The 11011-nt window shown below is 31.5% G+C and overlaps 1 protein-coding gene across 1 annotated transcript; it reads left to right on the top strand.

The window, feature by feature from the left end:
* Nucleotides 1-233: 233 nt before the first annotated feature.
* Nucleotides 234-3507, top strand: LOC122582283 (putative cyclin-D6-1). The gene is made up of 6 exons (XM_043754653.1): nucleotides 234-580; nucleotides 667-747; nucleotides 1481-1579; nucleotides 1672-1876; nucleotides 2888-3018; nucleotides 3109-3507. The coding sequence occupies exons 1-6, from the start codon at nucleotides 428-430 to the stop codon at nucleotides 3253-3255; spliced, it is 816 nt and encodes a 271-aa protein (XP_043610588.1). The 5' UTR covers nucleotides 234-427; the 3' UTR covers nucleotides 3256-3507.
* Nucleotides 3508-11011: the final 7504 nt, after the last annotated feature.

The raw sequence follows: 11011 nt of genomic DNA, 5'->3' as shown, positions 1-11011 counted from the left end.
GATTGAATTCCTCTAAAATTTAATACAACTTGTTTATAACTTTAGAAACTCCTTGTCTTTTTTGAAAAAGAAAATGCTCTAACAAACAAAGTATTAATCTTAATGCATGATGTACAAGATACAAAGCATCACTCTATAAGTTACAAGCATAGGACATTGAAAAGACTTTTAAATGTGTGTATATATATAGGAGCAGCTGGTGAAAACTGAAATTGCAAGCAAAGTTGTAGTCCTACTATTGAACTTTGTTCCCAAAAATGACTGCACACTTCTCACTTTCTGTTTTCTCACATTTCACAAACCAAATTTACTCACTTATTGTCAGTATTTAATTTAATTTAATTCAATTTAATACAATTACATTCCAAACAAAATCCCACTCAAAACTTAATTATTACTAGTACTAAATAATAATAATAATAAACAAATGGATTTCTTGTTTGATCTAGAAAACCCATTAATAAGCTTCAAAGAACATCAATCCGACATCGTACCAACTTTGTTTTCCGATGAATGTGTTCTCTTTGTTGACAATTTTCCCGCCAAATTTCGTCGTGATGGGTTGATGGTTATTTCAAAGGTTAGATGTTAATGTGTGTTTTTATATGTATAAAATTTGTCAGTTTTGTATTATTATTAATTTATTTTGTATTTGATGGTATGCAGTTTTGTGAAAATTTGGATCCTTTAGTGAGTTATCTTGCGGTTAATTATATGGATCGATTTATCTCCACTCAAAAAGTTATAGTAAGTGTTATAAATGCCTTTTTTTTTTCTCTCTCTCTTTTGTTTTTGGGAATTTGATGTGTTTTTGATATGGAGTTTGACCCATGTATGTTTCTTTTGAGAATTTTGGGCCACCTTAGAGGATCAGGGTTTTGATATGGAGTTTGACCAAAGTTTCAATGCAGACCCAAAATGTCACATTAGTTTCCATCATTGCTTTAATTTTAGGCTGCAGAACAATACTTTTTTTCATGATAAATATACTTACTGACACACATACTATAATAAAGTTCAATGCTGAACTTGGCGAGGCTACCACGAACCCTGGACCTATGAAAGGGAGGGGTGTGGAGGGTGTTGCGGTGCCGAGATGCAAAATTAGCTTTGGGGGTGGGGTGTAACCCCCATACCCCATGCTCTAACGGCCACTTACAAATGGTTTACAACAACAAAAAAAAAATGTTAATGTTTCCATTAGAGCTTTTTCTGGTTGTTCTGTTGTGACTTCATTGAAATTATGTAGAATTGTCTTTTTGTCTGATATTGTGTGGAATGGATTAGGAGACAATACTGGTTTTTAGAAAATGGAGAATCAATTTTAGTGAATAACATGTAAAAAAGTGCGAGTCAAGTTGTACAAAATGGTTTGCAGAGTAGACCCATGTTAACAACAAGATCAATCCTAATCTTTTTTTTCACAAGGAGACTTTTCGTTTGAACCTTACCTGATATTGTGTGTCAAACTATAATTTAGAATCAGGAGAAGCCTTGGATGGTTGGACTTGTAGCGATTACATGTCTTTCTCTAGCAGCAAAAATGAGGAATTCCAGTATAGATATCTCTAACTTATCGGTGAGTGGATTTTACAAGGTGTTTGCTTGACTTTGTATTGTTTCAAAATAGAAGGATAATTTATGGTTAAATTTATATGTTGATGGTACCAGGGATATCAACGTATGGTTTACGACGCAAAGTTGATTGGTAGAATGGAGGTTTTGATTCTTACCTGTCTGAAATGGCGAATGCGATCAATTACACCTTTTTCATTCATCTGTTACTTCCTATCGTTGCTTAAGCTTAAGGATATGACGTTTTTATCACAAGCTATCAAAGAGAGAGCTTCAAGGATTATATTGAAATCTTCCTATGGTAAATACTAATTAATTTCTGCTCAATTTAGTTAATTTTTAATTACCATTTCTATTTTAGCATTATCCTCGAGAGTTTGCAGTTAAACTGTTTAAACATCAATAACCACAAAGAAGAAGATTTGCAACTTGCTATAATAAGACGTTCTGAAATACACAATAATACAGGGATATCTGAAGAAACCTTAAAGGACCCTAATCCATCTATCCCCTTCAATTGGTCCAAGTCACAGAATTTTGTATTGTTGCATAATGCATAGAACAACAAAATATTTTGACTCATGTGAGTATTATTTGTTGCCTTTCACCTACATATTTTAAAAAAATTTCTAAATATGCAACATAAATAGTAGATGGTGACTTATAATAATTTACAAAAATTCCTGTTGTATTCTTCTTCCGTATGTCCATGTGTCTCATATCGACCATTTACGTTAAGTAAGTGGAACAAAAAGTTGGATGATAAATAATGCAATTTATATGACGGAAACAGGCTATATGTACTTCAATAGTTTAATGGCTTAAAGCTTCTGAGCTACTAATGGTTTTACATACTTCAACATGTACATTTACCTTATGAGGAAGTAATGGTTCTTTTTACTTAAGTTAAATGCAACATGTACAACTTTGACCATACATCCTAGTTATGGACCATAGATACATAATGTGTGATACTGAATCAGTGATAACACAGGAGCAGTTTTTGTCCTATTTTTCACAAATATAAAAATAGAATGGAGACATGGGCCAATTTGAGGAATATTTGGGAATAAGAAGGTCTTGGGTTCAAACCCTGCCTCCAACATGCCCCGCTGTGCAAGGGGAGTTGCCTGAAGGTATTCTTTGTGACTTGGACCCTGTCAATATACATCGTTTTGGAATAAAGTCAATAAGATGGGTGCCTGGGTGTCCGTGAACCGTTTTTTTGTGTGGACTAATATAACTTTTTCTAAAAGGCACCGGGTCCAAGAGAAGTGATTATGTTAATTCTTCTTTATTCGTATTAATACAGAAATCAAGTTGTTAGAATTCAGACCATCAGTAATTGCAGCATCTGCTCTTCTTCATGCATCTCAAGATCTAGTTCCCCGTCAACATTCTCATATCAGAGCTGCAATTTCTACTTGTAAATATCTAAACAATGTAAGCAGCTAATAAATCTCCGCATTTATGCATTACTCTTGTACAATATTTACATTCTGATTCATTTTCATTGATCATTGTCAACTATAGGAAAATGTGGAGGATTGTTTATGCATAATGCAGGAAATGGGATTCGATTCAAGTGAGTCGATTAGTGTTCTTGACTACCAATGTCCAAGCAGTGAAAGTGACAGTAGTACAAGCATCAAAAAGAGAAGATTGGATGACGTGTTTTAGCAATGATCTGACTATCCGATTTTCACAGATTCAAATTCATTAAATTTGATCACATTTGGGATCTTTAGCTATGCATCAATCGCGTGTACATCACAAATTTTCGCTTTGTATGTTGATGTGATTAAAGATATGTAATGTAAAAGTAATTAATGCTTTGCTGTCTTCGCATGTATGTTGAGATGTTAGTAACTATGAACATCAAATTAAAACATCATTCATATTAGATTATAAAATTTTTGTTAGAGTAATAAATCACTGTGAATGACCTACAATATCTCCATGATACGCTTATCAATGACATTTGTTCCAGAAAGTTGGTGACTTAGTTTAACAAAATATATGTCAGATGGAAAAAATCAACCCTGTGGCTGATGTTTTCACCATCAGGTGGGCATTGTTGTCTTCTTTATCCAGACTCCACGCTCGCTGCAAACAAAAAAAGAGAGCCTCGGACGCGCATTTAACTTTCTCTAAAGAAGTCATCTTAGTAAACAGATTTGGCAACTCTCTTCAATCCAACTCTAGTTCATCCCAATACTTCTACCTCAAAACCTCAACGTTCCACGTGTCCATGGGCGGTATAGGTAGATCATCCCATTCAGTGATGTCTTGATACTGACCCGGCCAGATCAGAGAATTGTCCACCACGTATTGATGGGACAAACCCTTCTCCAATCCACCAGTAATACCATCAATCTTCTACTTATAATTGCATTTTCAGGAAACACAGAAAAGCATAGCAAACAAAGCTATAATTGAGGGTCTCAACTCTCAAGGAATAGGTTGTTATTTTTGCAAATGAGACACATCCTTCACCTTTTGCAGAAATGAAATATTAGATTTATGGTTCTTTAGTCGGTGTAGTTTCGTCATATGTCCTGTTTTTGCAGGGATATGTAGCTTGAATTTGGTGATAATCTTCTTAATATCTTTGAGGTCTCTTCAAATCGCACGGTTCAACTCAACTATTCAAACGTGTTTAAGATGCCCGTGGCTTCCTTCTGTATATGATCTCGGTGTTTGCCAAGTTTACGACAGATATTTGTAACAAAGTTGACTTCTTGATCATGAAGCTCAGAAAGTCAGAAGTGACTTTCGCTCCTGGTCAGGGTCACTATATGTTTTAAGAGCCTGCCAACCTCTAAAAGCCGGCCATAGCCATAGTGGTTGGAAGTTTATGCATTAATACTCGATTATACTAGCACTTAGATGCAATTTTTTTTGTTATTCTTTTAGTTCAAAAACGGTTCTCAATATATAAAGGAAAAATGATACGTACAAGCAGGTCAGCTTGGGTACAACCGTACAACCATGTGAATTTTTTTTTTTTTTAAAATTACAAATTAAAACTATGAATTTGATACACATACATAATCCTTCCTGAAATTCATATAGCTGTACCCAAGCTAGGTACAATACATAAGCTTTCCCCGTATATAAATATGTACACAACTGTGAGGCTCTAGAAAATCGGGTTCCTAAAGCCTAAACTTTAATAGCTTTTGGTTAAACTAACAGATGGTTCGGGAAAATAATAATAAAAAAAAAAAAAAAAAAAGTGAATGCATTTAAAAAGGATAATTATTGGTGATTTTTGAACTTAGAAGAATAAAAAGTACATTTTCAATAAGTTTATAATTGCTTCTGCTTGTATGGCTTAAAGATAAGATCTTTTAAATAATAAATTCCAAAAACCCTCTAATAAGCAATATAAAAGCGTTTTTGAGACTCTAGAAAAGTTATTTGTAAATTAACTTGGAAATTGAAATGAGATTTTGAGACTACAAAAAAGTTTTTCATTGTAAACTTGAATTTGTCTACCTATCCGTAAAAATCCAAAGTTGTTTTCCGCGAAAAAATTTATGGAAAGTTATAAGACCAAAAAAAACACACACACACAAAAACAAAAAAAAAAAAAAAAAAAAATTGAGGTAGCAAAATGTTTAGATTGAATCCAATTGACTCTTACAGTATTACATTCTTACCTAACAAGTTAACGCTCCACCTAGCCCAGTCCAATGTTGCGTAGCCCAACCCAGCCCAGGTAATTACTCATTTTTCTAACTTGTACTTCTATAGTTCTATTTAGGAAGACTAAATTATCAACACATACTTCTTGTATTTTCCAAACATGGAAATTCAACGTGAAAATAACTGATAGCCAAAATCCAGAAGATCTTTTTCTGTTTATCGAGTTCTCAACCACGCCATAAAAAGGTAATCAAACTATATGTTTTCAACAACACTAACGAGAACAAAAACAAACATGAGTATGTAATGTGGGCAGTCAAACTAAAACTAAAACTTTAATCTGATCTGCATTTCTATATTGAAACTTTTTAACATCCTCTTAATAATAAAGAGTAAGCCAAAAATACTAACTTCCTCTCAACAAGTGATTGTTTAATTGTTATGAATTAATTTAATAAATAAATAAGTTTTTTGAAACACAGTGAATGAACTATTGGGGACTGTTTGTTTCAAAAGTGAATGATGTTAGAAATACGAGCATTAGTATCCTGTCTCGGTTTATATTCTTTAGAAAATTGTCTTTTAATACGAGTACGAGTACTTAATAACCAGGAATGGGTGTTATTTGTTTGTCATGACTCGTATTTTTTTTTTTTTTTCAAATCCAACATAATATAAAATTGTTTTATTAAGAGTTAGTTTCATTACATGCCCATGGGTATACCATATTATCAAATTTTACCCTTAATTAATTTTTTTTTTTCATTACGTCATCTTATGGTGACTTTTCGCTTCATTACGGATGTTAACTTGGCTCTGTTAAATACCTCATGTGCAATGCACATAAAGACATTTTAGTTTCTTTCAAACTACTCTCCCTTTATTCTTTATCTTCTTTTTATATCAAACTCATTTATTTGTCTACATCCAAACACAAAATAACAACAATAAAATACAGCAAAATTTCATGAACAAAATTCAAAAACCAAATTAATAACCCAAACACCAAACTTGCTGGTGCTTATGGCGGATAAGAAACAATAAAAGATACAACAACGAAGAAACAAATGGCGATAGGGTTTTTCAAGAGATAAAAACAATTAGTTTCTTTTGGTTTAAGAACCGGTCAAGGAATTGTACAATTAGTCTTGATAGTTGGAACCGGTTCAATGTTGTAAATAGTATAGGCATGTAAATATTAGGACCAGACCACGATTTGTGGGTTCCAGATTATGTAAATAAAAGTTAATCTTTAAAAAAAAAAAAAAACCCAAACACCAACAAAATCTTCTCATAACCCTAAATCCAATCACAAAATCTATGAATTTCAATTACCAACGGCATCGCCTACCTAGAGATATTAAGAAGAAAATTAATGTCACGTATGCATACTATTAAAAATATATATATATATAGGAGATAATGCCAACTAAATAAAAGCTGACATGTTAACTAAAAGTTAACGTCAAGTATGTTTTAAATTATCCTATCTTATTTATTGATATAGATAAGTTTAATCATATCATATATTATGACAAATAAGGTATATAACGAATTAATAAATTCACATGGAAAACAAAATGAAAAAAGAAAAAGGAAAGAACCATATTCTTCTTGTATTGTTTTTAACAAAAGGAGAGAATAGAGTGAGTTGAAAGACATCAAAACTACAATTTGAGAAGTGACTTGCAAGTATCAATATTCATATTCTTTATTTGTTTCGTATTTAAATCTCACTCAGAATTTCATACTATTAATATTACAATTATATACTATCACGAGTATACCTTATACTATTCATTTTTCATCTGAATTGTAATGGACTATTCAATGTCTTGATTGGAAGTGAGACACTACGTACTTCATTAACAGGTTCTCTCTTACACAAATAACTACATTATTATTATACAAGTAATTTGCATGCTTATTTCAGTCCTTGACTAGCCTATAACTTTTTTTTTTTAAACAATAGATATTTTATAGTTCCTAGTTAGTTTCTAGCAATTAATGATTAATAATAGTATCCAGATTTGAATTTTCTTTAATCAGTAGACCAAGAACTATAGGCTGTAATTAAATTTGAACTTTATTTTCTTTTTTTCATCATTCTTGGAAAATAATATATTCTTTATAATATATTTTATTAACATTATGATCATGAAAATTGGTAAACTTAAAGTATCTATTAGGAGAAAGATCGAATTAATGACATCTGTCATATATTAAAAGAATTTAAGTAATAAACATGGCATACTCGCGCAATGCGGCGGCAAGCCGGCGATGAAAGTGGTGGTGACATCTATTGGTGTAAGTAAAAGTAGTTGATAAAAAGGGTTACTAATGATATTTTATAATATAACGGACTAATGGTGTAATATTAAAGGTTGATGGTGATTTAATTCATTAAGGGTATTTTGGTCAATTCACATCTCATATTTATGTATACTTTCAACATAAGGGTTATTTATGTAAACTTTCAACATAGGGATTATAATTTTTATATATAATAGTATAGATACATCATACTCTTTCTTTTTACCATCCTCTATATGTTTGTCGCAAACTTTTTTAAATTCACGCTTTTAAAGCATATTCAATGCATATATTCAATAAACTAGTTTCGAAGGCCTATCCGATATACAAGTAGTTTTGAAAAACATGTTTTATAAATAAATTTGGCTTCAATACTTTAAGATTTCAAACTAATAAATTTAACAACTTACAAAACAATTCAGATACTTTGGTTTGAGATTGAAATCGAAGTGAATTGAATTCGGTAATCGGTATTGTTTTGTTCCTGTTTAATTGGTTTGGTTTAATTTGATTTCAGTTGATTTAAAAAAATTTACATCCCAATAAATCCCAAAAAAATAACCTATAAGTTAACTGAAAGATGAACAGGCAACATCCTATCAGACGATCGACCCTAAAATGATGGAGCTATGAAATATACGTATGGTTCAACAAATCTATAATACTCTATAAAGCAAATGATCTATCTCCCTTTAAGTAATTAGGATTTTGAAATAACCATATTATTCATCTTCTTTATTCACTAATTTAAACATTTTCACTTATTTACCTATAATACCCTTAATGAAATAAATTACAACATATATCCTCCAACCCTTAAAAAACCTTATTAACCCCTCTTACATCAATTAATTTACATTCCCCACCACACCACCACCACTGCACTGCCGCACATCGCAGTCACACTGCCGCTGTCACCACACCTTCGTCGCTATCATCATCAGCATTGCATCGTACGAGCATCCTCTAGTTTATGAAAATGTGAAGCTAGGAGACATATACATTTAAAATAGTGGAGTATTTGGATCAAGTAACGTCCATGACTCTCAAAGACAAAGATAAAAGATTAGGGATTGGATCTTTACTTTTTGTAGAGTTGGATTTATTATTATTTTTTTTATTATTATTGGGAAATTTGATACTACCTATTTATCAAAGGTAGGGAATTTATCATAGGTAGGGAATTGGGATAAGGTTATATAGATTTTATCCTACTACTATAATACTCACACGATACAGCAAAACAAATATTTTATAACTTACGATATATATTTAGTAAGTTTTGGTCGTGAGTTTCAAAGATTGTTGTAAAAAATTCAAAAAATCGTAATGTATAGTAAGTAAGTAAGTAACGTCCAATGCTGTCTTCTATGAGTTTTGGGTATCAATATCTCACCGGTGTATGGGAGAGGTTAAGATGTAGACAGCCTTACCCATACCACCACGTTGTAAAGAGACTGCTTCCAGGTCTATCTAAAGATAGAAAAGGACCTCCGACCTTGCAAGGGATGAGGATAAAACCCATAACCTCTGTCTCCAAAAGTAAGGGTGTTAACCACTTGATCCAACCTTCAGATTTACTAAGCTTCAATATTTTATGGGAAAATTTCATATATGCCACTATTAAACATCCAGACATCGTATTTATCCAATTAATTTTTGATATATCAAAAATGTTATCATTAAGATTAAATTATATCTTAATTACCCAAATAATTATATTTAATCAATAAATAACATTAAAATCATTAAAATTATTATATGGCATTTCCAGTTGACAATTATACCCTCTATTCAAATTCACATTGATGTCTTTGACATGTTTTCACTTTGCTAAAAGATACTTTGTTTTCTTTGAGATACTTCATTAGTACGCTTAGTATGTGTTTTTTGGTTTTGGATAATGTCAGATCATCATTTTTGTTCTACATTTTAATTTTGTTCAGCACTTGTGAGATCATTGTTCTCGTACAGAAGGTCCAATATAAAAGTTTAATGTTTCTCCTTTACCTTGTTGATTGTTTGAGTCTACCACAATGCATTTTGTGCCTATAGATGCTTCAAAAATATTGATCGAGATGGTGTTGTATTGATTAATTTGTGTAAATAATTTGAATAGTGTAATTGTGGTAAAATAAAAGAGGGCATAAGTGTCAATTGGAAATGCCATATAATAATTTTCATGATTTTAATGTTATTTATTGATTAAATATAATTATTTGGGTAATTATAATATAATTTAATTTTAATAATGGAATTTTTAATATATCAAAAATTAATTGGATAAATATGATATTTGGATGTTTAGTAGTGGCATATATGAAATTCTTCCATATTTTATATAATTTAATTTGTAGTAAATCAATATTTTCAAAAGAGTTACGTTATACGAGTAATAAGGTAATAATATTTTATATGTATTATTTAATTTTTTTTGGAACGTTCGTGTCACGGGATGGTTAGCCGTTACATCCATTCGGGCAGACAATCATTAGCGACCGATCTACAAAATCAGGGACCACAGGGGAGGGAAAACCCACCAATTTAACTGCTACAAAAGGCTCGACATTTAACTGGAGGTAAAACCTCGCCTGCTCAGACTCAAACCCTGGTCACCCAGGATCCAAACATCATTACAGGACTTTGGAATGCCGCTAGGGTTTTAACCCATTGATCTAAAAGCTAATTAAAATGTTCTGTTAAAAGATAAACTATATTTAACAAAAAAAATTTAATAACTAATATAGTAAACCACTTGGTCTTAGATCAAATGACCACCTAGGACCCTATTTATAATTAGGGGTTCTAGAGGAGGGATTATTAACTTGCATACTAGAGATCAAATCTCAATTCCCTTTGGTTTCATTTTGGATGTGTGTGGACCGTGTTATGGCACCCTTGTTCTTTTGAGGTGCCTTCGGGTTCCAATCTCTAGCATATTGCGCTTGGATGTCACTTCTAGGGTTCGAACTACTAACCAACTAACACGTCATACTAAATATAAAATAAAAACAACTATTATAGTAGGTAAAGGATAAAAGTTAAAAGGTTGATGGATGTATATACAGCACCTCTAATGGAGGTTGATGAAAATCTTTTTTTGAGGAAAAAGAGTCTTTGAAAAACTTGATACCATTGGGTACAAAATTTTTTTTTTTATGTAAAGGTTGACAACGCTAAACTCTTTGATGAAAAGCTTTTTCTCAATTCACACAACAAAAAGCTTTAGAAAAAACTTTTGCATTGAAGTGAATAGTTTTTTCTTATTTTTAATTAGTAAATTGGTTAGTTAGTGAAATAAAAAGCTTTTAAAAGCTTTTTACCATTGGAGATGTCCTAGGGGAAAACATTGCTATTGTGGCAATACATATCACGTTGTAAAACTATAACTAGATTTTAGACTTGTGTCAAATATATGGGTATTAAAACATTATCAATATAAGAATAAGGATATAAAAAAAATATATATATA

This window comes from Erigeron canadensis, chromosome 9 (genome assembly GCF_010389155.1).
Source record: "Erigeron canadensis isolate Cc75 chromosome 9, C_canadensis_v1, whole genome shotgun sequence".
Lineage (NCBI taxonomy): Eukaryota > Viridiplantae > Streptophyta > Magnoliopsida > Asterales > Asteraceae > Erigeron > Erigeron canadensis.
The sequence above is the reverse complement of the archived record's forward strand: the minus strand, read 5'-3'. Positions and strand labels throughout refer to the sequence as shown.

Excerpts from the sequence above, each read along its gene's own strand:
- LOC122582283 (XM_043754653.1), top strand. The coding sequence starts at position 428 with ATGGATTTCTTGTTTGATCTAGAAAACCCATTAATAAGCTTCAAAGAA. Across the intron at positions 1,580-1,671 it reads TAGATATCTCTAACTTATCG|GGATATCAACGTATGGTTTA; the intron begins GTGAGTGGATTT and ends TGATGGTACCAG. Across the intron at positions 1,877-2,887 it reads TATATTGAAATCTTCCTATG|AAATCAAGTTGTTAGAATTC; the intron begins GTAAATACTAAT and ends GTATTAATACAG.